The sequence below is a fragment of the Alnus glutinosa genome, chromosome 12 (genome assembly GCF_958979055.1).
Source record: "Alnus glutinosa chromosome 12, dhAlnGlut1.1, whole genome shotgun sequence".
NCBI lineage: Eukaryota > Viridiplantae > Streptophyta > Magnoliopsida > Fagales > Betulaceae > Alnus > Alnus glutinosa.
This window is the reverse complement of record NC_084897.1, coordinates 3,559,434-3,586,175: the sequence shown is the minus strand read 5'-3', so window position 1 is coordinate 3,586,175 and position 26,742 is coordinate 3,559,434. Positions and strand designations below refer to the sequence as shown.

The 26,742-nt window shown below is 36.0% G+C and overlaps 3 protein-coding genes and 1 non-coding gene across 5 annotated transcripts; all 4 read left to right on the top strand.

The window, feature by feature from the left end:
* The first annotated feature begins 3,874 nt into the window (after positions 1-3,874).
* TRNAD-GUC (transfer RNA aspartic acid (anticodon GUC)) lies at positions 3,875-3,946 on the top strand. Its single transcript has one exon. It is a non-coding gene; the product is annotated as a tRNA-Asp (tRNA).
* Positions 3,947-4,195: 249 nt separating this feature from the next.
* Positions 4,196-7,366, top strand: LOC133852253 (autophagy-related protein 18a-like). Of its 2 annotated transcripts, XM_062288969.1 has the most exons (5): positions 4,196-4,948; positions 5,879-6,086; positions 6,357-6,483; positions 6,905-7,018; positions 7,224-7,366. In XM_062288969.1, exons 1-4 carry the CDS (start codon positions 4,253-4,255, stop codon positions 6,993-6,995), a joined length of 1,122 nt encoding a protein of 373 aa, XP_062144953.1. In that variant the 5' UTR covers positions 4,196-4,252; the 3' UTR covers positions 6,996-7,018; positions 7,224-7,366. The 2 variants fall into 2 exon arrangements, with proteins under 2 accessions (XP_062144953.1, XP_062144952.1); XM_062288968.1 differs by lacking the exon at positions 7,224-7,366 and having other exon boundaries at positions 4,197-4,948; positions 6,905-7,162.
* A 1,667-nt stretch (positions 7,367-9,033) lies between these two features.
* Positions 9,034-13,091, top strand: LOC133851315 (autophagy-related protein 18a). Its single transcript, XM_062287664.1, has 4 exons — positions 9,034-10,026; positions 11,611-11,818; positions 12,260-12,386; positions 12,772-13,091. The coding sequence occupies exons 1-4, from the start codon at positions 9,181-9,183 to the stop codon at positions 12,860-12,862; spliced, it is 1,272 nt and encodes a 423-aa protein (XP_062143648.1). The 5' UTR covers positions 9,034-9,180; the 3' UTR covers positions 12,863-13,091.
* Positions 13,092-17,836: 4,745 nt separating this feature from the next.
* Positions 17,837-20,051, top strand: LOC133852110 (glutathione S-transferase F13). The gene is made up of 3 exons (XM_062288785.1): positions 17,837-18,107; positions 18,280-18,328; positions 19,431-20,051. Exons 1-3 carry the CDS (start codon positions 17,958-17,960, stop codon positions 19,889-19,891), a joined length of 660 nt encoding a protein of 219 aa, XP_062144769.1. The 5' UTR covers positions 17,837-17,957; the 3' UTR covers positions 19,892-20,051.
* Positions 20,052-26,742: the final 6,691 nt, after the last annotated feature.

The following is a 26,742-nucleotide window of genomic DNA, read 5'->3' as shown; positions in this document are numbered from 1 at the left end:
TTTGGCTTGCCTCCAATACTTCATTAACATGAGATCCCTTGTTAAAATTTCCTATTAAAATTACCATAAGCTGACACAGCATTCCCCGTACAAATAAACAATCAAGATTAAAAAACCATATTCCTGTACTTGAACCAACTTTTTGTTGCTTTTGCAAATAAGCTCTGGGTATTGGGTTTGTCGCCGGTTATCCAGTCAAGGAAACTTGCAAAGACAGGAAATATGGAAGGCTGACATGTCGAAGGTACCAAGAAGAATACTCTGAAGCCTAAGTTATTGAGGGATTCTTGAGAGGAAATGAAACCTATAAAGTGGTGAAGGGCTTGAGAATTTACCTGATATAGTGGACTCCTATTTATAGGGAAGAAGGGGTAGAAACTTAGGCCATGTGATGCCATCCAATTGGGGAACACATTGTTAATACGAATTGCTTTCTCCTGGGCGTTTTACATCTTGTCAGTACAGATTGTCTCACCTGGGCATCTGACATCTTTAGTACGAACTGTGCTGCCTGGGTGTGTGGTAGACAGGGTTGTTGTGACACGGGTAGTGATCGACAAACATTTTCCCTCAGCACAGTTGTGAGAGTGGTCTTAATGTTTGTCGTAATGAGCAGTTATCAATGATCTTTTTGTAATGCATCAGGTGGGTTGGGGATTGTCGGTCAATAACTTCCCTTGGGGAGGGGGTTTAACCTATTAGTACTAGTAACTCGAGGGATAAATGGGTCTTGTTAGGTTCAAAGGCCAACAGGGCCTATGTAGACGGAGGCTCGAGTGAGTCCTTGGTAAATGGAATCACCAAGGTAGAGTTTAGAAACAGACACTGCAGGAAGATTTTGAGTAAAGCCATCAAGACACGTTTAGATTTGATTTGTCAAGGCCAACTACGGTGGAGATGGAACCCATCAACAATTGTGATAATCTTGCTTGGATTCTACTCCATGCAAAACAGCATTCTCTTCGGTTGGTATATATCACTCTCTGTCTTTCTTAGCATGGGTGAGCTTTTTGCAAAATAGTGTTGTGGAGTGGCTTCAACCCTCAGCAGGTGCCGCAGCACGTATAAGGAAAATAAAATAAAATAAAAATAAAATTTGTGTTAATTTGGAGTTGCACCAAAATAACGAAGATGATAGAACAAATTAGAGTCTCATTGGTCTTAGTAGCATCTCACCATCAAAAGAGAAGAGAAACCATGTTTCTAAGAAATAATTGTCTTTTTTCATAAATCATAATCTGTCTATTACAATAGAACGTTATGTTTAAATAGGCTCATAGACTAAAACTCTAACCCTAACTCTAATGTGACTGAAGACTATTATTGAATTACAAGTAATTTAAACTAATATGACTGACTTTGGGCCAAACCCATTATTGAATTACAAATAACTTAAATTTTGGGTCAAATTCATAATTAAATTCAAATAAAACTAATAATTTAAATAAAATTAAATGAACAATTTATTCTTGTCCCATTCTACATCAACAGTACCAGGGAAAGTGACCCTCCAAATCCTCTCAAAAATAGCCACTCCAAACCTGAAAGAATTGTCCCTTACCAGAGCTGAAGTTCTCCACCCGCATCGATTCGAAGGTTGGAAGGAAATTTTGCCCAAAAGATGCTTTGCCATAAGGTTGAACAGAAGCCTCTGTTACTGTTGAGAACTCATGCTTTGCTGCAGGGATAGATTCATCATGCGTCGGTAGAATAAAAATGGTTGTTGTTTCCTAGGCGGAGAGATGGAAATAGAAATCTCCATCAAAAATGTTACGGGAATTTAGACAGTAAATATGAGAGAGTTAATATATGACCTATTTACTTAACAAATTTTGGGTTATTTGCCCATCTGTTTGGATACGTGGCCATATAATACATCTTTCATATTTCCTGTGAATTTAGAACCGAGAGACAGGGAAGGTGAAAGAAAAATTTGGTTATGATTTTTCGGTTATTAACGCTTATTTATAAGAGTGATGTGTCAGCATGTGATCATTTCAACAGAAAATCTCTAGTTAACGCAAGTATTGGACGCAATTTAAATCTCAATTGAAAATATTAGAGAAAAGTCAACATACCCCCCTCAACAATGGCGGAGCCAGGGTTGTGGATTAGAGGGGTTAAATTTTTTTATATGAATGAAAAAAAAAAAATTTGATTAAACATATCAAATGGTATAATTAACGAAATAAATAATCAATTTAATAAATTTAATTAATGTTTAAAAAACAATGGTTTAAATACATACTTAAGGTTTTGAGAAATGTCAAGAGTACCAATTTTTTTACCCAAAGCTAAGTACAAAGATGATGTGAAATTTATTCATTGATACCCTTAACATTTCTTTTTATTAATTTTTTTTTTTTTAATTCTCTTATAAATAAGCTCTACACCTTAATACCCATTTTCTAGTAAAACAATTGGTACTCTTAACATTTCTCTTCGGTTTTTATTTGGCTTGGCACCTTCTATTAAACGAAACGAGCGTCTCAACCAAATCAAGTCATTATGAAAATCCACTAAAAAAGAAAAAAAGAAAAAAAGAAGAAGAAGCCATCAAGTCTTTATTATTATTATTATTTTTAATAATAATAATAAAAAAATCAAGTGGTTTTGAAAAAATCATCAAGTCGGTTTGCCCACAAAAAGTCTTGAATTAAAATCATTGGCCACTGATTTAATTGCCCATTGAATCACTGGCCAGTAAATAGGGGATTCAATTGTGTCCAAAGGAGTTGTTTTGTTTTTAATTGCCTACTATTGCGTTAAACGGAGTGTTTAGATTCTATGACTTAAATCAAAGTAGTGTCGCAACCTGGAAGCCGCAGGTCAACTAACAACAAACGGTGCGTTTTGGAGCAATTGTCTAACCTAAAAACCAAAAGGCTGAAAACTGTGACAGAATCCCTCTGCCCCTGATGTCTGATGAGCAAGTGACTGAAGATAACCTCTATTGTTCCTTATGAATGGCTGAGGGTGGGCATCTACGGTTCTAAGGAATTTTCCACCGGTGGTGAGTGAAATTTTTGAGACCCTCCTCAACCTTATCCCTCTGCCCTTCTCCTCAAATTACCATCTGATTAACAATGTCTTCTAAAAAACAAAACTTTAGATTGGGATAATGTCCCACAAACTAAAAAAAAATTGTCAATGTTCCCAAGGCTAGTAAAAAGATAAAAATGACCACATTTTTTTATTGATGACAAATATCCATGTAAATTTGAAAAAATTAAAGAAGTGAAAAACTAGAAATTAAAAAAAAGAAAAAAGAAAGAACAAAGAAAGGGTGGTCGTAAACCATATGTAGCCGAGTCATCGGCAAACAACATTTGCAAGTGGCTGAGCCACTCCTGAATCAAACGGGGTGATCGAGCCACACTAAAAAATGCTTCGCAATCTTGAACCATTTGAGGGTGGTACAACCACCCTAGAGATTTTAATTTAATTTTTAATTTTTTTATAATTAATTTTTAAAAATTTTTTTTATAGGTATTTTTGTCATAGTAGAGGATATTGACAATTTTATTATAGTTTGGATGAGACATTGTTGCAATCTATAGTTTACGAGGGACATTATTTATTGTGTGTTAGATTTAAGGGGTATGTGAATTTTTCCTTAGATTCTCACCTGTCTTAAAATCAAAATTTATTAAAATACAAGATATTTTTTCAAAATATATTTTTCTACAAATAATGTAAAAAATATCTTATGTTCATTTATTATGGTCACAAAAAATTCAAAGATCACGCTCATTGGAATAGAGAGGATCTTAGTCCATTTGTGTGATTTATATAATAAATGCCGCCTAATAAAGAAACACATATTTGATTAGTTTAATTGATATTGAAATTTCTTGCGCAATAGAATAACGAGGTCGTTGTAGTATAGTGGTAAGTATTCCCGCCTGTCACGCGGGTGACCCGGGTTCGATCCCCGGCAACGGCGTTATATCCTTTTTTTTTTTTGCAATATCCAGACGAAACAAGTTTTTTAGCTGGGCATGAGAAAACGCCATGTCGTTTACCCTAAGTAATTGGCCTATGAACACCCAATCTGGCATTTAGTGAAGACGTCTGGTCGCATAAGAAAAGATAAACATAGCTAGATTTCCTCAAAAAGACTCCTGATTGCCTGATTGGCGTTCGACTTCCCACAAGTTTATTTAAATAAATAATAATGTAAGTGAGAGAGTGTGCTCAAAACTATCTTAAGCCTCTGGACTCCGACTCCGACTCCGACTCCTATTCCTCCATGCCTCACCAGCCAATCGAACCCCACGGCCGCGGCCAAAACCCTAACCCTAACCCTAACATGCCGCCGGCGCTGCTCTGCCTGTCGTTCTTCCGCGATAACGGGTGCTTCGCGGCGGGTATGGACCGCGGCTTCCGGATCTTCAGCTGCGACCCGTTCCGCGAGATCATCCGCCGAGAGGTCGACGTAGGGGGAATCTCCGTCGTCGATATGCACTTCCAGTACACGATCATGGCCCTCGTAGGCGGCGGGCCCCACCCGATGTACCCGCCCAATAAGGTCATTTTGTGGGACGGCAACCAGGGCCGGTGCATCGGCGAGCTCTCGTTCCGGACCGAGGTCCGGTCCGTCCGGTTCCACCGAGACCGGGTCGTCGTCGTTTTGGAGCACAAGGTGTACGTGTACAACCTCGCGGACCTGAAGCTGCTCCACCAGATAGAGACCATCTCGAACCCTAAGGGCCTCTGCGCGGTCTCGCAGTTGGCTGGGTCGCTGGTTCTGGTCTGCCCCGGGTTACATAAGGGCCAGGTTCGGGTCGAGCACTTCGCGCCGAAGAAGACCAAGTTCATCATGGCGCACGACTCGGGGATCGCATGCTTTGCACTTAACCCGGACGGCCTGTTTCTCGCGACTGCGAGCTCTAAGGGGACTCTGGTCCGGGTTTTCAATACTGTCGATGGAGCACTGCTTCGCGAGGTATGTGACTGGCTTTATGCAATCGTGAAGTTTCATGCTTATGTTTTTGTGTTTGGCGGTGCTAATTGCGTGTTCTGTGAAAGGACATTCCTTTACTGATCACTTGCTTGGGTACTACGCAATATAATATGCCGTTGAGTTTAGGGTTAGTTGATAGGGGGCAATGTTGAAGGCTAGTGAGGAGTGCTCGAATTCTTTGAAGTTAAAATTTGAAGTAATGGAAGAATATGATCAATTACATTCCGTTTTGATTGTCGTTTTGTGTTTATTAGTTTGTTTGAAGTAATGGGTGAAGGTTAATTAGCTTATGGTCTTCGTTTCTTTCAGAGTTTATGCAAGCGAGGTGTCTTCTAACTTTTGAGAAGTTAGAAGATGCTTGTGTTGAAATTTCATTGAGAGGAAAGTTTTGAAGAAATAAAACAAAAACATAGTTTATTTTTTCAAAACATTCCAAAACCCCCGCCCCCAGGCTTCATTCAAAACAATTTTGAAAACGTAGTTAAGCTTTTAGTAAAATTGCGGTTTGACCTTTATTATTGTAATTTGACCTTTAAAATTGCAGTTTAGCCTTTAAAATGACTCGTTTTTAAAAACGTACTCTCTTTCCTGCGATTTGAAAATATTTTTGAAATTGTTATTTTTTAGAAACATGCTCCCAAATGAGACACTTTGTACAATTTTGTTTAAATATGTACTTTTAGCAAACTGACTCTTATTATCAAATTATGTGACTTTCGAAGTTCCTTGACTACTGGTGGCTTATTAGTTTGGACTCTCCTCTGTTGTATAGTTTGGTTCTTAGTTGATTGAGATAACTACCTAACATACATCCTGCATGAGAATTACTATGTTGTATGTTGGCATCTGTATTACCTGGTTACCTTTGCAATGTTTATTTCCATTCCATCATGAACTGGATATTAAATGCAGGTAAGGAGGGGTGCAGATAGAGCAGGCATCTACAGTTTGGCATTCTCTGCAACTGGCCAGTGGTTAGCAGCCTCAAGTGACAAGGGGACTGTCCACGTTTTCGGCCTTAACTTTAATACTAAATCGCCGGGGAATGACAATTCGCAATGTGCATCTGGTTCTAATCTTGCTGTTACACAACCAAGATCATTTCGCTCTATTGTTAGAGGTGAAAAAGCACTTTTTTATTTCCCTTCTTATACTCTGCTGTTATTACTTTGAGCATTAGTATTTTACTGTTTACAACTGAGGTTGTGTTTGGGAATGTCCACGCTGATATAAATAAGTTCTTTTGCTTTGGCATTTGAAGAAACTAATATACCAACAAAGTTGAGGATTTAGACAATGGCAATAAGTATAAATTTCTTCTTGTTTACTATTAGCAATGTGTGCTACGTCTCTTTTTGGGCCCTGCTCCTAACTAGCTTTGCACTTGCAGGAGTGTTGCCCAAGTACTTTAGCTCAGAGTGGTCAGTTGCCCAGTTTCGCTTGCCTGAGGGTTCTCATTGCATTGTTGCTTTTGGTCATCAAAAGAATACAGTGGCAATACTTGGCATGGATGGAAGGTAAGAGCTGTTAATATTCTATCACTCCTCCTCATGTGTAGGCTCAAACTCTTCCTTAATAAGTGAGAAGTAAGATGCGATTCAAACTTAGAACCTTTGACTTTGATATAATGTTAAATCACCACTTATCTAAGAAGTTTAAGCCGATTAAAAAAACAAATTTAATTATCTAATTAATATTCTAACAAGAGCATTGTAAAACAAAACACGGTATCCTTATTCAGGCCATATATAATTATCATGTACACTAATAGCCATTTATAATTATCTTTGTTGGTTGGTTTAGTAATTACTATATCACTTAACAGTACAATAATATGCAGGAATTTGTTGTGAATTCATTTTTCTTTGAAATCATCTCGATGATTCTTCTTGAGAAGATGGCTAAATATTTTTGTTTTGTAATTAAATACATGTGTAGCTTCTATCGATGTGAATTTGACCCAGCAAATGGAGGAGAGATGACACAGCTGGAATATCACAACTTTCTGAAGCCAGAAGAAGCCTTTTGATACTGCGTATAAAATATTTCTTGGTACACATGTAACATTCTATTACTTCCTTTTTTTTTTTTTTTTTTTTTTAGGGTGATTTGGCTACATATGATATTTTCATACTTTTTTTCCCCCCTAATTGTGGATATGGATAATCATATTGTAAGTATGTGTACATTCTGCTACTGGTCTTCCCAAAAATAAGGGAAAGATTGGCTCTAATATTTTTCTCTCATCTGTTCATAGGAAGTGGCCGGGCATGTTTGAAAAATATGTAATGATTCTTGAATTGCATAATCGTCTTGAAACACATCGGTATTGCTCCCGCCATGGACGGCTCTTGTCGACCCTGAATTGATCACCCAATGAGAGCCCGAGATTTAGCTCAATCTTCTGAAGTCTGTCTTCACTAGTTATTGCATAATTGGATTCCAGTCTCCTGCTATGCATAACAATAGGATCTCTTAGGCACTTGTCTATTTGCATAAAAGCTTTTTTCAGGTAGCTGAGAAAAAAGAAAAAGAAAAAGATTGGTTGTGGGTATACTTGAAATCGAGCCGAGTTGATTATCATGCTAGGACCTGGCTGGACTACATAGGGGGTAATCGAACTCAAGCTGAGTTTTCAAACCTTGTTTGAACTTGGCTAGCTAAGACCCTAGCCTAGTTTGAGCTTGAGCTTGAACTTGGCAAAGGGTCAATCGGCTCGTCTTTTTTTTTTTGTTTTTTTTTAACTAAACTAACAATTTAAATAAACCAAAATTATACATTTTATTAATTTATATTATTAAAATTGGAAATTATTTAACTATACACAGAGTTAGATTAGTAGATTTATCCATATGATTTTTAAGTAACGCAAGCGCTGAACTTTTAGTGTATTGTTTGGACATATGTTTGAATGCCTGGTCTGTATTTTTCCAACATATAGTTGATAGTCTGTTCTGCACTACCTGACATACGATCTAACATTTGGGATAATCTATCGAACATTCAGATCTAGGGTTACAGGCGAATGTTCGAACCTCTAACATCGAACGTTCGATATTGGGGTTTGGCTTGAACGTTTGACCTGTAGCAAAATTCAAAATTCTCACTTTCAACAAACTCTAAAGAATCTTAACAAATTTATTAGCTCATTTAAAGCTCAATCAACCCTAATTAATAATCGGGGTATTACAAGAGTCAAAGGTGAATTCTTGGGCATAGTTTAAGTATGTAAGCTTTTGGGCATCTTTTCATTGCAAGTCGGTTCTCAATGGTAAGTTTTACTTAAGGTTTGTATCATTTGATATCAGAGGCAAACACCACGTTGTGAGTTCAAATTATGGAGGGGATGACTTATGAGATAGAGTGGGCCGCCGTTGACGTCGTCCGATGCGGAGTGTGGTGGTATATTATGATCTTAAGTGTTCCACATGACTTAAGAACATAAATTCTTGATAATCCTTCTATTATAAGGTTATTTTTAATGACGAGTTTTACCCAAGATTTATATAAAAAACTCACGAATATCTACTGCTATTTAATAAATTGATATATGACTATTATATAATTAGAATGACATTACAACAAAAATTAATTATTAATATTTTTTCTTCTATTGCAAGGTTATTTTTAATGACGAGTTTTACCCAAGATTTATATAAAAAACTCACGAATATCTACTGCTATTTAATAAATTGATATATGACTATTATATAATTAGAATGACATTACAACAAAAATTAATTATTAATATTTTTTTACAGATACTAATTGAAAGATTAATTTTCCATTGCAATATCATTGAATTGTATAAACATATATCAGTCAATAGCGTTACTCCGTAGTCCGGTCAATATACTTATACATGTTGAACAATGAATGATTGGGAAGCCCGGCCCAACAGAGTCTTTCCGAGTATATGTAATACATGTAACAAGAATATGTAATTTTTTTTTTTTTTAAAAAAAAAAAAAATTTAAAAATGGTATATTATATATTTTAATGAAATGTAAAATTAATAAATGAAGTGGGAAAAACTGCTCCGATCGGAAGAACTTCGTCCGTCGTATATTACACACACACTTCGTTCAAACAAGGATGAATCGGTAATTTTACACTCCCCGTCGTCCATACAAGGACGAAAGCGAGGAGACTTTACGAGTCGCCCCTAGGGTTATCCGAAATTCCATCCAGGTCCCCTCTCTTCCCTCTCTCCAATGGCGACCCTCTCTGCCTTCTCTTCCCCTCCCTGGCCCGACCCCAACCCCAACCCAAACCCTGACCCGACTTTCGTCTCTCAGACGGACCAGTCTTATCCGCTAGACTCAGAAACCGAATCCTCCATGTCTCACCAACCAATTGAGTTCCACGACCACGACCAAAACCCTAACCCTAACGTCCAGAAGCCGCTTCAAACGACGCCGTCCGATCCGGGGACGCTGCTCCACCTGTCGTTCAACCAGGACCACGGGTGCTTCGCGGTCGGCACGGACCACGGGTTCCGGATCTTCAATTGCGACCCGTTCCGCGAGATCTTCCGGCGGCACTTCGCCGACGGCGGAATCTCCGCCGTCGAGATGCTCTTCCGGTGCAATATCCTGGCCCTCGTCGGCGGCGGGCCCCACCCGCAGTACCCGCCCAATAAGGTCATGATCTGGGACGACCACCAGGGCCGGTGCATCGGCGAGCTCTCGTTCCGGTCCGAGGTCCGATCCGTGCGACTCCGCCGCGACCGGATCGTCGTCGTTTTGGAGCAGAAGGTGTACGTGTACAACTTTGCGGACCTGAAGCTGCTCCACCAGATAGAGACCATCGCGAACCCTAAGGGCCTCTGCGCGGTTTCGCAGTCGGCCGCGTCGCTGGTCCTGGTCTGCCCCGGGTTGCAGAAGGGCCAGGTTCGGGTCGAGCACTACGCTTCGAAGAGGACCAAGTTTATCATGGCGCACGACTCGAGGATAGCGTGCTTTGCGCTCACCCCGGACGGCCAGCTGCTCGCCACGGCGAGCTCTAAGGGGACTCTGGTCCGGATCTTCAATACCGTCGATGGAACACTGCTTCAAGAGGTATGTGATTGGTTTTATAATGAACCTTTATGCAATTGAGCTACATATCCCCTGAAATTTGAAGCTATGGTGGTGCTAGTCGTGTAATTCATGAAGTTGTACATGCTCTTGGAAAGGAAATTCCTTAGTGAGGCACTTTCTGTGATTGGAGTGATTGGCTTATTGCATTTCGTAAGATGTAATTATGTTATGGAATGCAATGTATGCAGTTGAGTTTAGAGTTAGTTGCTAGGGCTACTATTGAAGGCTAGTAATGGAATCATGACTTTGAGCTCGAACTCTTCAAAGTTCTCATTTGAATTATTGAATAATGACCAATTACTTTCCGTTTTGAATGTTCTTTTGTGTTCATTAGTCCATTGGAGATAATGGGTTAAGACTAACTTTGTTTCTTCTTTCCTTCAGATGTCGGAAAAAAAGTGAGAGTTATGCTAAAGAATGTACTATTCTGATTACTGACTTTTTGCTTGTGTAGGTTCTGATAAGTATATTTAAGTTTATTGTGTATGCTTTTTGGATTTCAAGAATTAAATTCAATGGCAGAAGTGCTGTCATCATGCATGTTGCTTTCATCTATTATGCTGCCAGTGTAATCATGATCAGGAATGTTCTCTTTGTTAACTGTCAATAAATCCTTACTGTCCCTTTTAAGGCTGCATTTGATTTTTGATGTTGGTATAAAAAAAATATTTGTTCACTAAAATCGGAACCGAGTGGAAAGAGACACCTTTGGAAACCATCACCGACAACAAAATTCTTCATCAATCTCCTATCCACCTGGACCAACAATGAATACGAAACACAGATTTGCAAAAATCTTTATCAAATTCGAAGAAATGAGGATGTCCTTGATCTCCTTATTGCTCTGTTCATTGACATACTTTGGTAGAAGGTGCCTCGGTGATGCTCTGGCGGATGGCGTAAATCTAGGTGTGACCCCTGCTATTCACGCGGATGTGCATGTCCAAGCTGGCGATACGGTGCATCCCAGGAGTAGGATGAGCTTGTTTGTAGGCCTTGAATCGGAGGATCTTTGGATCCATCAGCTTGATCAGGGACCCGTTAATCTTGATCAGGCCATGCTCGTGCTTGCAGTAGGTCATTGCCACCATCTTCTTGCGGTTGAAGCACTGAGTAGACTCCAGTGGTGCTGCTGTTCTTGGAACCGCAGTAGGAGGTGTTGGAGAGGAGGGGCTGTGTTGAGGGATATGGTGCAAGAGATGATGGGGTATGTTGGGTTTTGGTTGTTTTGTGTTGGGGATTTGGTGTTGATTGTCAGCTGTGATTGGTTGTGACCCAGGGGGGTGGGTGTTTGTGCCTTAGTATCAGTATCATATTATATGACTATGGAATTCCTAGACTACTGGTGGCTTAGTAGTTTGGACATTTCTGTTGCATAATTTGGTTCTTAGGACACATCTTGCATTAGGAAACTGTTGTATGCTGGGTTCAATATTACTTTGTTACCTGCGATATCTTAAATTTATGATCTGCATTCTAATCTTTTTCATGTGATGCTGATGTATAGGTGTGCATTCAAAACGTTTTATATATATTTTGAAATTAACTGGATACTGAATGCAGGTAAGGAGGGGTGCAGACAGAGCGGAAATCTACAGTCTGGCATTCTCTTCAACTGCCCAGTGGTTAGCAGTCTCAAGCGACAAGGGAACTGTCCACATTTTCAACCTTAAGCTTAATACTGGATTGCCAGGGAATGACAAGTCGCGATATGCTTCTGATTCTGATCTTGCTGTTACACAATCAAGCTCATCTCTCTCTTTTATTAGAGGTAAATTGCACTTTTCTCCTTGTCATAATTTTGATGCAATCACGTTGAGCATTAATATTTTATTTGCTTACAAGTGAGATTATGTTTGGGAATGTCCATGATGATATAAATAATTTGTTTTGTGTGTTGGCATTTGAAGGAACTAATATAATTAACAAATTAGAGCCCTTAAATAGTGGATATTGTATTTTTCTTGCCCATGACATACAAGAAAATTCATAATTTGAAGTACCATGTAAACGAATGGGAGGCTTCTACTTTCATGTGCCCCCTTGCATGTTCTTAATGTAAATTGAGGGATAAAATGAAGTTGCTGTGGTTTGTAAGGGAAATCCTGATTTGTAAGGGGATAGAATAAGGATACATTTCTTTTTCCGTTTGCTAATGACAAAGTATGCTAGCCTCTTTTCTTATGGGTCTAAATTAGCTTGGCACTTGCAGGAGTGTTGCCCAAGTATTTTAGCTCAGAGTGGTCAGTTGCCCAGTTTCGCTTGCCTGAGGGTTCTCATTATATTGTTGCTTTTGGTCACCAAAAGAATACAGTGGTAATTCTTGGCGTGGATGGAAGGTAAGAGTTATCTAAATAAAGCACTGATTCCTCTAATAGCCATTTATAATAAAGGATACAGATGACCATTTAGGGGTCTTTGAAAAGAAGAAATCATTTTTTTCTGAACTAGATTCCTTTGGTGGTTGGCTTAGTAATTACTACATCACTTACTGTTAGGCAGTATCTTAGTCAGCTCTTGACAAAAGGCTCCATCTTATGAGCTGCACACAAAATAGCTGTAATTAGGTTGAATTCATATTTCTTTAGAATCTTCTGGTGAAGATTGCTGGAATTAGATGTGGAACCATTGTTCCTTTGGCCCCAAACAAATCTTATTGTTTTTATAGTTAAGAGTAAATTTCTGCCACTTGAATTATTCATATGTAACTAAATAAATACGCAGCTTCTATCGATGTCAATTTGACCCAGCGAATCGAGGAGAGATGACACAGCTGGAGCATCACAACTTTCTGAAGCCAGAAGAAGCTTTCTAATACTTGGGTGTATGACATGTATCTTGGCTACATATAATATTCTTTTACTTCTTCCCTTCCCCCTGATTTAGGATGTTGGTAATCATGCTGTGTATATATCTATATATATATATGAGTGTAAATCATGCTACTGGTCTCTCCCAAAATTAAGGGAAAAATGACTGTAACATCCTTCTCAATCTGTTCATAGCGAGTTTGTAAATGCAAGTGGGGCATGCTTGAACTTGAATAGCATTTGAGAATATTCACTCATCAGATTTATTTGCTAGGGTTAACCAATTAGTGCAGGTTCGACATTTCGTATTCAAATAATTATTGATCAGAGACAAACTTTTGAGTTCTGTGGCAGTGGATATTATCATTAGGCTGCAAGAAAAATTTCCAACTTAGGTTTCTTGGTTCTATTATTTGAGTCTAATTTTAGGCGAAAGCGGGTACTCTGTCAATGAGGCGACACACTCGATATCTGGAAAGATGCTTTAAAATTTTCAAATCTAATTGGGACCTTGGCAAATTGTTGGCTATCCATTGGGTTGGCAACTCATTAAACCTGCTTAGAGTGAGTAGGATGTGGATAAACATCTCCATCTATTTTCACGTCTGATTGTATCCTCAACATTCGTCTTCTACAAAATTTTGTGGAGGATGAAACTGTTTGGATCTTTAGCAAAAATGTCAGTACGCTGTAAAATCATTGTAGTCTCGTTGAAGATGAAACACTGAACACCTATTTATGAATTGTTCTTACACCCTAGTTGTCTAGTGTGCCTCATCCTAGCCTCTAAATATATCATACTTTTTAGCTTTCTACTTTTTTAAAAGAATTTGGCTTGGCCCATTGAGAAAATTGATACCGCCACGAATGGCGGTTTTCAAAGGCAAAGTTTTTTTGAAAGGAAAAACCTAAATATTAGCTGCGACAAATTAAGAGGTGCTTCACATCAAGAGAACATGCATTGAAGAAAGTTGAATCAAAGCAGCCGGTGATAAGTAATTACATGGTACCAGAGATGCCACAGTGTATGAGAAGAGGCATGAACCTCGAAAGATCTTTCAATCCTTACTGAATTCAAACTAGAAAACAATAACAAACATCGACAGATACACTAAAACCCATATAAAACAACACAAAATATAAATACAACAAAAAATCAGAAATCAATAGCATCGGTGGAGGAGAGAAACCTAGAAATCAGCAGCGTTGGCGGAGAAAACGGGGGAGACATGCAGGTGCGTGAGATCCACGCGAAGACACGTGAAGGTAATGTGGAGGAGCGAAAGGTGGAAATGGGGAGCGTAGATACCAATGAAGACGGTGGTAAGGTGCGTTGGAGGACGAAACTAACGGAGGGTGACAGATCGAGCTTGAAAAAAAATGGATAGATTGCTTGAGGCGGTGGAAAAGGCCTCACAAAATATAGATTGCAAGAAAGGTGCATTATATAATAAGCATAACCAACTAATGATTTTTTTTTTTTGGTACTCATAACCTAGCCCAATGTGCCTTAGAGCATCTCCAGCAACATTAATTATTTTAGCTAACCAAAAGACCTTTTTTTTTTTTTTTTAAAAAAAATTTTTAATACTACTTTTTCAATACAAACTTAAACACAGTATCTATTTTATTCTCAAAAAAATATTTTTATTATTATTTCTTTTTCTACTCTACCACCATTTCTCTCTCTCACAATCTCACTCACTCATGGAGAAAAAGAAGAAGCAGAGCAAAATACAACAAACCCAGAACACAAAACCAGCCATTGAAAAATTCCCATATTTCAATTGATTGTGATATTTACCTAATGTCTATTTTATTGTGTCTACCCGGGACAAGGAAATTAGGTACCTTTAACATGGATGTTAGTATGTTACCATATTAAACCAAGGAGAATTCTTCATTAAAAAGGGTACCCCCCTCCCCCAAAAGCAGGTAGAGGCATAGACCCATTCTTCTTCCAATTCCTTCTTCTTTCTTTTTATTTTTTGGGTTTTTTTAGAACCATTATTAACTTAATTTACGAAGCTTTCTAATCCCTCGGGCAGGAGCAGAACCAAAATTTTATGTGTGAGATCCGAACATACGTAAATAAATAAATACATAAATACATATATTCTTTTTATGTGTGTATATATATATATAAAATAAAATCAGACGAGTTCTAAACTTAATTGTATAATTAAGTCATACCAAATTTTGACAATATTATTTATAATAAAAAAAAATTACATCAACAAACCATAGAGATTTGAAAACGCCCTGATTAAGTACAAAAATTGCAGGCTGCAGCTCATTGGAAATCTATATGTTTAGAAATTGAGAACACATCTCAAGATGATTCCAAGCATCTTAAATTTAGTGCAGTAAAAAATGTGGTTTGACTTTGACTGAATCGTTTCTGATTTGTCTTGGGTAACAAGTTTCCGCAACCGTTTGGGCACTTCAGCCAATGCAATCTCACGTAATTGTGACATCATGCTGCTGCTGGGCTTCATATATACTATTGATCGATTGATTACCACACTCATCCATTTTTTTTTTTTTTTTTTTTTTAAAATATAAAATGAAACTTAGCCCCTAGCTTTCCATGTAATTTCAATTTAGTCCTTAGTTTTTAACAATTAAATCTTTTTTTTTTTTTTTTTTTTTTTTTTTTTTTTTTTAATTTTAATTTCAAATAAGTTCATTCTTCATCGGTGTCCAAATATTTAACAATATGCTATGTTAAACTAATTACGAAATTACCTAATATAATGTGACACTCATTTAATTTGTCATGTATAAGTTGTACTTTAAATTAAAAATATAGTATAAATAAAAAATTAAAATTAAAATTAAAATTATTATTATTTTTAAAAAAGAGAAGGCATTGATCACCACTTAATTGGGTGAGGGGGACTACCTCTCACTTGATCATAAGTGGCGGCCTCTCTTCTGATGTATTTGAATCTTTTACGGTTTAAATGAATTTCAAAATATCTAGTCTTTATAAAAATGAGAACATAATTGTCTTAAAAAAATGTAAAAAGATAATTATGTTTTTAATCTTTTAAGAACTAGATACCGAGCCGGAGGTAACGTCACCTTATAGAAGGGACATCACCCCTCTTTCGCTCATAGGAGAGGGCATCCTTCCCTCATCTAGTGAGGGTTGCTCGGCTGTATCTTCTTTTTCTTATTTTTTTTTTTAAAGCATATTTATAATTTAAAATAAAATGTGACATGAGGCATATACAGTTACATAGCAAATGAGAACTACTGGCATTAATTAATTAGATATTAGGTTGATAGAATGACCTATAAAACCAAATAATTTTTCCTGGATAGGTACTGAATGGTCCACGAGTTGATTGTATCTGAAACTTTTCTGAAGAAAGATTAATATATATATATATATATATATATAAGAGTAGGTAGAAAGGACATTTTTCTGCAGTCTATATATATATGTAGATTACGAGCTACGAAGTTGCATCGATCATATCATAGGGCCTCGCATTCAACCATGTGCAGGTCTGAAGGATCCAAATTTAAATATAATGCAAATTGTCGGTTTCTAAAGAAGGTGATGAAAAGAGTACGTGTTTCAGGTTTTACCACAAAACAAAAGAATCATTCACTCACTAGGAAGAACAATAGTTAAACCATAAATGACTGACTCAAACATATACAAATTTTGAAGGTAGTAAATGGGTTAAACTTTAGGGAATGTAAAGTAATTAGAGTAGATTTGGATAGCTAGAGAATGATATATGGATGGTTATAATTTCGTTGTCTAGCCGGTAGATTAGCCATGTTAGCTGGGAGGCAAATTTTGCAGTCTATGGTATAGCAAAAGTTGCCGATAAACAAGTTATAGATTGGATTTAATTGATAGGAACAAATTTTTAGCTATGTACATGTGATATTGTTCTGTTAGAGTAATTAGCTCTAATTTCTTGAGTAATGAATGATATTTAAATATTTATTAAAAAAAAATATGAATAGAGATGGTGTGAAATTTCGAAGGGACTAACCAGTAGGTTTATTTTTCCTATGTACAAATTAATCGTATAAATAGGGCAAAACCTAGCTAGTGCCATGATCACTTGCACTGAGAAAAATCTCTGACATGCAGGTACATGTGTGCCATATGCATGCATGACACAATATGTATAAAAAAATTAAACAACATTTTAAATATAAATTTAATTAATTAATAACTGACGTGATAAATCGCACTTAAATTATTACATTAAAATGTGGTAAAGGTAAGTGCTAATTATATTTGCTTTCTTATCTTAAAATGACTAATTAAAATTACAATTAAAGCTCACTAAAACTATTTCTATAACCCACTTCTACGTACCTAATAGGAAATTAAAATGTGGATACATTATCCATTTAGTGCCTTTACAATCCTCTCACTGCTTTAATTTCCTGGGTCCTGACATACACGATGAAATATAACTTATAGAGAGGATCTTCTTGAAAACCAATAATCAAATATTTCATACACATAATGTGAAGATCGAGGCTATGAACACTGCCACAACAATGACATTGCCAAACACACCCGGTTTGGATATTGTTCGCATCATCAATTTCACGAGTTATATTTAATTTTAATTTCACTCCATTTGTTAATGCTTTTTTAAAGGTGCAATTTGTTTGAAAAAAATATTTTGATGTGTTGTATAATTTTGAGTGGTTTGTGTTTTATATTATTTGTTATTATTTTTGTTTTCAAAACAGAAAAAAAGTTAAAAAAAAGAAAAGAAAATAAACAAAGCCCTAGCTAGGTCATCTGACGGTGCAAGTGTGCTGCTATCTTAGCTAGGGCCTAGGTGGATGGCGTGCATATCCGATTGAGAATCTGGTAATAAATAAATATACAGTAAACGTAATTGAATATTTATGGTCCAATTATTGAGAGTCGGTTACTTCCAATCCGGCCGGCAACCATAGTCAAATTTCACACCACATTTGGTGCCCAACTCTAGGCCACCTCCACTATATATAAAGACCTTCCTGATCGTCCATATTTCATAGACTCCATTTATATATATATCCTCTCTCTCTCTCTCTCTCTCTCCTTGTGTTTGTTTTTGTGAGAAAATGGCGCCTCTGAAGCTTCATGGACTTCCAATGTCCACATGCACCACTCGGGCGTTGGTGTGCCTCCACGAGAAAGGTGTAGATTTTGAGCTTGTTCCGGTGGACCTCTTCGGCGGTGAAAACAAGCAGCCTTCTTTTGTCGCTAAGAATGTACGTACATATATCTAATCTATTCTTACTCTCTCCTTGCACTTATTTTTTCTCCTGTACAATGCATTTCTAGTAACACAAGTTTTTGTTTTGAAGTTGGTTAAAATGGTTTCTTTCTTTAATTCTCTTTCTTGGTTTTTTTTTTTTTTTAAAAAAAAAATAAAATTTGCAGCCCTTTGGTCAGATTCCAGTGCTAGAGGATGGTGATCTCACTCTTTTCGGTAAGATAAATATTACACTTCTTATTTCTCTCACTTTTTTTTTTCTTTTCTTCTGCTACTCGATTTTTTTGAAGTCAAATTAAAAAATAAAAAAACTGTCTAAAGTTGTGTTAACGTTTGAGCTCGGAATGTGCACTAAATCTTTAGTTAAAAGCACTATTGATTTGCAAGGTCAAGTGGTCTCTATGTATAGAATAATGATTCCCTTACGATTTCTATATAAATTTTACACAACTCCCCTTCACATTGTGTGGGTCTCACATGCATGAAACTTGCACAACATAAAAAGAGTTGTGTGAAAATTACTGCCCTTATATATATGAGACGTAAAAATGAAAAGATATGAGATATGAGGTAGGAGTCCTTCGTGGTCATAATTTTATTTTGTTGTATTTAATAAAACGTATAATGTCACGTCTTACGGCATTTGTAAAATAAAATTCTTAATCATAAAATTCCATTTAAATGAAATAAAGATCATATATCCTTGTATGGATCGACTTGGCGTGTTTGAGTTGTTCAAAGAGTACATAGTGTCAATGTTTTGACTTAAAAAGAATAATTCTATGAAGAAATAATATTTTTAATATTAGGAGATTTACTTTTTAAGGAAAATGTTAAAATTACAACCTCCACTTAATTATTGCACAACTCCGAGGCACATTGGGGAGGGATTCATTGTGTAAACCCTTCCTCGATGTGCTTTGGGATTGTGCAATAGTTGAGTAGGTTTTTTTTTTTAGGAAGTTCGGCGAGGGTTGAATGTGTATCAATGACCTACTTTCTAAATCATGTTGTTATGCTTCTTGTTTTGTGACTTTTTTTTTTTTTGTGAGACTTGCCGTCTTTATGGTTTCAATGTTGGAATATATATTAAATAATTAGATTTATTATATTTTATTATTTTAAATTCTTGAAACAAGTAGTAATTAATTTAACATGCTATTGCTATAGCATCATTTAACTCCCATTATTTTAATATGCTTTTGATCCTTTGAATGTTTGTGTGCAAGTCAGAATATTATTACAGTTTTTAATCAGGTTCAAATCTTGTCCTTCATTAATATATTGCTTTCATAATTAACTATATATAAAAACACAGAATCCAGGGCAATTACATCATATGTAGCAGAGAAATTCAAGGAAAAGGGCACTGATCTGATAAGGCACCAAAACCTGAAAGAAGCTGCATTAGTGAAGGTGTGGATAGAGGTAGAATCCCAGAATTTCCAACCTGCAATCTCTCCGATCGTCTACGAATTTTTCGTATCTCCTCTTATGGGGAAGACGCCGGAGCAGGCGGTCGTCGACGCCAACTTGGAAAAGCTCGGAAAAGTGCTTGATGTTTATGAGTCTAAGCTCAGCAGCAGCAAGTATTTGGCTGGTGATTTTTTCAGCCTGGCTGATCTCCACAACTTTCCTTACACTTATTATTTCATGAAGTCTCCATGGGCTTCTTTGGTCAATGACCGTCCCCATGTTAAGGCATGGTGGGAGGACATTTCTTCTAGGCCTGCTTTCAAGAAAGTGGCTGAGGGTATGACTTTTTGTGAGAAGAAATGATCATGTTTATTAGGGCTCTAATAATTTCCAACATGTACGTTGGAAGAATTTTTTTTTTTTCAATCATTCTCGATCGCATTCGCATATATAATTATCCCACTTAATTATATAATAATAAACTAACAAAATTCTCTTTTATTTGGGATGAATCCTATATTAATTACTGATTACAACGTTGTTAATGCTGCTGTTAGTGACAATTTAGATTCATAGTTCATTTAAGTAAAAGTGACAAACATATATATGCTCAAAAGTTTACAAAACGACGATGGACAAAGTTTTGTTCCAAATTTTGTTGGATAAAATTCTTTCAAACTCATTCTAATAAATTGACCTATGTTTTTGGAGCAAGTGATTTTCACATGCAGGCATATATTTTTAATTTTAGAGGAAAACTTTGCTTTGGAAGCAAAAGGAAACATAAAAGATAAAGGAAAACGAAAGACACCTCACTTTGGCCCCTTTCTACATGGATAGATAGTTCTGAAGTTTGAGTGGAAATAATAACGTTATGTACACATTTTTATCTTATAATTATTTTACAGTGTTGACGTGATAATTTTTTTTAACTTTTAGATTAATCATTATTAAAAAAGAAAAAATCAAAGAGTTAGTAGCTAGGGACAGTCAGGTTAAGATCGGTCAGTAAACCCCTTTATCTTTTTGGCAAGAAAAAAAAAAAAAAACTAATGTGACAATCTTTACTAACTCTTAAATTATTCATCGTTAAAAAAATTAATAAAGGGTTGTCATGTCAAGATTGTGAACCAAATACCGGTCAATAATACCCTTTATCTTACTACCAATTAAAAAAAATGGAATCTCTTATTTTAAATGACATGATAATATATATACCATGCAACTATATATATATATATATATAAATTATGAATGGTTAAATAATTTGCAACCTGTCCTACGTACCTCCAGTAGTATGTTACAAATAAAAGATATATGCTCGGCCAACAGAATAAGCTTCCGTGGCGAGATCAAGTCAGGCCCATTATCCCTCGTGGATCAATTCATGCTCCCAGAGCGAGTTGAGCATTCAAGCAACCAGTGTGACAGTCTGACAGATGTAAATCCTCCGGCTAATTTCTCACCCTAAACACCTTTTCTTTTCTTTTTTTTTTTTTTTTAAAAAAAAGAAACTTAAATTTTACCAATTTAATTTGGTTTCACATCTCTCATTTCTCAGCGTCTTTGCCTTAATTTTGTTAACGCACTTGTTATCACCACTTCTTGGCAAATAAATTTGGTAATTCACTGGTTGGAGTACTCCGGAAAAATAAGGGAAAAGGAAATAAAGTTTAAGAAAAGACTATGTTTAATTAAGAGGTTTTCGAGGCAGGTTCTTTTATTAAATTACTTCCAAAAGTTTAAATTTTATCGATTTATTCTATAAGAAAAATTCTATTGATTTATCAAATTACTTCCATCGGTGGGCGTGCCCTAACACCATTTTTTTTTTAAAATATTTATATTTATAAAGATAATTACAATTTTTTATTTATTTATATTTTTTTGATATTTTTAATTTTTTTTTATTGAAGGAGACACATGTCGCATTTTGATTGGATATGACGTGACAATATCATTAGAAATTTAATAGAAGATAGACAAAAGCATCTATTTGATAACAATTGAAACCTTATAGAGTTGATCCACAAAATTTAAACCTTAGATAATGATTTGATAAAAAGTCATACATCAAGGACCTTCAAGCATTTTTGTCTAAAGTTTATTACAACGTATAAGATAGAAATTAGTTCCTTTTACTGAATTTAATGATTTTTTTTTTAATTCTTTTTTAAGGAGTGCCATAATAAGAATACTCCAAAAATTGCACCAAAAAATTGATCATTAAAGTTTATAACTTGAATTATTGAATCCTCTTTGTCACACACCTCAAACCTCGATCAAGTCTAAGCTTTGTTGAGCATATGATATAGAAGGAAAAATTGCCGGACTATTGTGAAACTACGACTTTGTTTGGTAACCATCCTCCCCTCCCCTTCCCTTATTTTCATTTCTCCAAAAAAGATTTTTTTTTTTTTTTTTTTTTTTTTTTTTTTTTTTTTTTTTTAACAAAAGCGAACCTTTCATTAAAAGTGTACACAAAACAACACCCTTAAGGTGTGAACCCCAATCTGAGCAAGAAAACTGAGACAATACATTAATCAAAACAAGAAAACACTTAAATGGAGCTACAAACAGAGAAGACACCCCACCAACAAGTCAGCCACCAAAACCACTGGATGCCATCGAACCACGGTGAAAGGGAGTAGAGCGTGGCCCTCATGCGCTTCCCAGAAAGACAAGAAAACCTGGCTCGTGAAGGCTACGCGCCGAACACAGACCATCGAACCAGCCGTAGCAACTAGCATCAGTTCACTGTTACTTACACACCACAGCAAAATGTGATCGCTGAAAGAAAGAATCGTACCATTTGAAATATGACCAGAACTATGCTCAAGGAGAAAGGGCTGCCAAAACAATTCTGGACAGAAGCTGTGGTGTGCTCATCTTATTTACTCAACCGATGTCCTACCAAAAGTGTTAAGAATATGACATTTCAAGAGACATGGAACGGCTACAAGCCAAGTATTGCACACCTAAGAATCTTTGGATGTGTTGCATATTCTCAAGTTTCCAAATCCAAGAGAAAGAAGATTGATGATCGTGGTGAAAAATGTATCTTCCTCGGATATAGTGAAAAGTCGAAAGCATACAAGCTCTACAATCTATTAACAAAAAAAATTAATGGTTAGTAGAGACATTATCTTTGATGAAGAAAGAGTATGGAGCTAGAGTGATGAAGAGAAGGCCAAAGAACAACAACTATTGGAGGAGCCTAAAGAGCTCTCAACAGAAGCTCCACCAAGTACCCCACCATCTTCTCAGCCTACCACACCGTTCGCAACACATAGAGACTCTATACCTTTTATGGGAGGTAGCAACAACAGATCCACCACAAATCAAAGTAAGATGAGACTTTACACTTTCTATGGGAGGTAGAAGCAGCAGATCCTCCACAAATCAAAGTAAGATGAGAAGTCTTAGGGAAATCTATGAGTAAAGAGAAGATGTTGAGACTAATATTTTCTGCCTATATGCTGATCATGAGCCTCTTACCTTTCAAAAAGCTGTTGAAGAAGATTAATTGTTGGAGATTCGCAATGGAGGAGGAGATACATGCTATTCAAAAGAATGACACTTGGGAGCTGACAATTGTCCCATCAAACCAAAAGGCTATTGGTGTCAAGTGGGTGTATAAGATCAAACGCACTACTAGTACGTTGAGTCTAGACGACTCTGTACGTGGATTTTAAATTTATATGAGTTTTACCACTCGCAATAGTATGAATCAATTGTACTATAGTAAGGGTTATCGAACCACATAGATTGATGGGTTGTTTTGCATAATAGGATATTCGAAGGAACGTATTTAACTTAACTTCAAAATAAAAATAAAAGTAAAGTTGTAGAATTGAAGCTACAACGAGTCAAGTGATAAAATGAAAGTGAGAAATGAAAACAAACTTAAAAGAAACTTAGGGTAATGATCGCATTAAATCCTTAACCATGAAATGCTTAAAGTCTATATGGTTCTTCCTAACATGCATGATATAAGCGCGTAATGGGCGTCAACCATTACGATGACCTCGTCATGAAAACACTTTCGTTAAGACGTAATGACAAAGCACCTAGTTTTACATTAAACAACTCCACGTAAAGATTAATCTATAATTGAAAAACGTTTACATTACGAAAGGTGTGAGGTGATTAATGCTCCCTAGCTTACTACTCTATAAAACATCCTCATAAGCATATACAATACATGAAAACCCTAATTAGGCCACAATGATAAAGCATTTAGTTTCACACCGATCTATTCCACATAAAAGTTACACTACAATTGAAAAACGTTTTAGGCTACCAAAAGTGTGAATTGACGGGTACTCCCTAGCATACCCTATAAGGTGACTCTAATAGGTAAACACACATCATGTCAAATAGAACCATTGCAAAAGACATTGTTATCTTTCAAGAACGTTGGTTTTATTCAAGAAATCAAGAAAACTCATAGACAAGCAAATCCCTTTTTTCATGAATAATTGGATTGGAATATTGATAACAAAACTTTTTAGCATGGGTTTTGCAATCTTTTAGCCTTACACAATCATTAAACATTTCAAGAAATACTCAAGAACATCAAGAATACTTCATGATTTTTTGGAAAAGATTTGATCAAAACCCTAAGAAAGGGCTTAGTTACACATGATTAAACTAATATAAGCATGAAATCTATGGAAAACAGTAAAGAAATAAGAAGAAAATGAATCAAAAATAACTATATTAAAATTATAAAATTCGGATTACAAAAAGAAAATAAAACCTAAGCTAGAACATGAAGAACAAAGAAGAAAAAGAAGAAGAAATTGCTCTCTGAATTTTGGCCCAGAAAACGTGCATCAAAGGAAACTAAATTGCAAAGAAACTAAGTGATACACCTGAGAAAATCCGAAACCCCCAAAAGATGTATAAATTAAACCTAAACTCTAACCCTCATATTTATAGAGAATTGGATTTACAAAGGGACTACAAGAATTGATTCTAGCCAAGTATTTAGAGTTGGTCGGCGTCTATTTCTGTACATTAAACTCAACTTTTGATTTGGATCACATAAAGATTTGGAAATATCTGGACCTTCTGGAAGACGCGAAGTCAATCGATCGCATTTCGATCGATCGATTTTATGGTGCTCTGAGAATTGATCGATTGATCGCATCTCGATTGATCGAAGTTGGTTCGACTGAAAGTCGATCGATTGACTTATTTGCTGTACAAATAATCGATCGATCGAATTACCTTAGACGATTTTTATATTTTCATGATCAACCTTGAACTTTGGAAATGACCAAATTGCCCTTGATGTATTTCAGGTTTAATTCAAGTGTTTTGAACTAGATTTCAACTAAGACCTGAAAATAAAACATAACACAAAATTACAACAAAACGTTATATATACAACACAAACTAGGTATAACAAATGCAAATTAAGGAGTCTTGAATTGAATAATTCAAGACTTATCAACTGCAGAAGGTGAAGTTTCTCGATACATTACAAGACTAGTAGCTAAAGGCTACAAACAAAAGTATGGAAGATATACCATACTTAATGTCAAGTCAGCTTTTATCAATGGCATCCTTCAAGAAGAGGTGTATGTACAACAACCGGAAGACTTCATAATGGAAGGATAAGAAAGCAAGGTGTATCGCCTTAAAAATGTGTTATATGGCTTAAAGCAGGCACCGAGAGCTTGGAATGCACCCATCGATAGTTACCTTCATCAAAATGGCTTCACCAAATGTCCATATGAGCATGTTGTTTATATGAAGAAAAACCATCGAGGTGAATTTCTAATTATTTGCCTATATGTTGACGATCTGTTATACACAGGAAATAATAGTGAAATATTCAAGGAATTCAAGCAATCAATGTTTAGGGAGTTTGAGATGACAGACAACCGGGGTTGATGTTCTACTTCCTTGGCATTGAAGTGAAGCAATAGCATGATGGAATTTTCATATTTCAAAAGAAGTACATGAAGGAGTTATTAGAGAAATTAAAGATGGAAAGCTGCAACTTTGTGAGTACCCCATTTGAAACAAGTATAAAGTTGTCAAAAGAAGGAGATGGTCGAGTTATTGAACCAACTCTTTACAAGAGTTTGGTTGGAAGTCTAAGGTACTTCACGATCACAAGGCCAGATATTGTCTACAGAGTTGGACTTGTGAGTCGATACATGGAGACACCAATGGAGACTCATTGGCTATCTGCAAAAAGGATTATAAGGTACATCAAAGGTATTCTGAATCTTGGTTTATTCTATGCCTATGCTGATGAAACAAAATTAATTGGTTACTTAGATAGTGATTGGGGATGTGACCAAGATGAGAGGAAAAGTACTACTCGCTATGTGTTCTATTTTAGTTCTACAGCATTTTCTTGGACATCCAAGAAACAAGCAATTGTAGCCTTGTCTATCTATGAGGCGGAGTATGTGGCGGCTTCGTCTACTGTTTGTGAAGCTATATGGCTAAGGAATCTTTTGAAGGAACTAGAAAATCCACAAGAAGAGCCAACTGTGATTTATGTGGATAACCAATCAACAATAAAGTTAGCAAAGAATCCAATACAACATGGGAAGAGCAAACACGTTGATACTAGGTTTCACTTTCTTAGAGACCATGTGAAGCAGAAGACAATAGAGCTTCAATATTGCCACACCACTGAACAAGTAGCAGATATATTTACTATGCCATTAGCAGGTGCAATTTTCATGAGGCTAAGAGACATGCTTGGCATAAGGACATTTTTGATTTGAGGGGGTGTGTTGGAAGCTCAACAAATCCAAAACGTAAAGAAGTTAAAAAAGTTTTTTAATAAATAAAGGCATTTGGTTTATTAAATTGATGTCTTAAGTTTTCTTAAACCGAAGCCTTAATTTAGAAGAGTTATTGGTGCTAATTTATTGTAATAAAGAGGAAGAAGAAAAAGTTTTGGTTGTTTGTGTTTTGTATGCCTATATATATATATATATGAGTTTTGGGACAGTGTTCTTGCCTTCGGGCGTTTATTCTATGAATGAAATGCTCCCGTTCAAAAAAAAAAAAAAAAAAAAAAAAAAAAAAATATATATATATATATATATATATATATATATATATATATATATATATATATATGAGTTTTGTAAGATGTTTTAAAAAACATGAAAAAGTGAAGAAGAATTCCTCTACTCTTCCCTAATTCTTATTTTGTCGATCTTTTAATAATAAAAGAG

Excerpts from the sequence above, each read along its gene's own strand:
- LOC133852253 (XM_062288969.1), top strand. The coding sequence starts at position 4,253 with ATGCCTCACCAGCCAATCGAACCCCACGGCCGCGGCCAAAACCCTAAC. Across the intron at positions 4,949-5,878 it reads ATGGAGCACTGCTTCGCGAG|GTAAGGAGGGGTGCAGATAG; the intron begins GTATGTGACTGG and ends TATTAAATGCAG. Across the intron at positions 6,087-6,356 it reads ATTTCGCTCTATTGTTAGAG|GAGTGTTGCCCAAGTACTTT; the intron begins GTGAAAAAGCAC and ends TTGCACTTGCAG.
- LOC133851315 (XM_062287664.1), top strand. The coding sequence starts at position 9,181 with ATGGCGACCCTCTCTGCCTTCTCTTCCCCTCCCTGGCCCGACCCCAAC. Across the intron at positions 11,819-12,259 it reads ATCTCTCTCTTTTATTAGAG|GAGTGTTGCCCAAGTATTTT; the intron begins GTAAATTGCACT and ends TGGCACTTGCAG. Across the intron at positions 12,387-12,771 it reads ATTCTTGGCGTGGATGGAAG|CTTCTATCGATGTCAATTTG; the intron begins GTAAGAGTTATC and ends ATAAATACGCAG.
- LOC133852110 (XM_062288785.1), top strand. The coding sequence starts at position 17,958 with ATGGCGCCTCTGAAGCTTCATGGACTTCCAATGTCCACATGCACCACT. Across the intron at positions 18,108-18,279 it reads CTTCTTTTGTCGCTAAGAAT|CCCTTTGGTCAGATTCCAGT; the intron begins GTACGTACATAT and ends TAAAATTTGCAG. Across the intron at positions 18,329-19,430 it reads TGGTGATCTCACTCTTTTCG|AATCCAGGGCAATTACATCA; the intron begins GTAAGATAAATA and ends ATAAAAACACAG.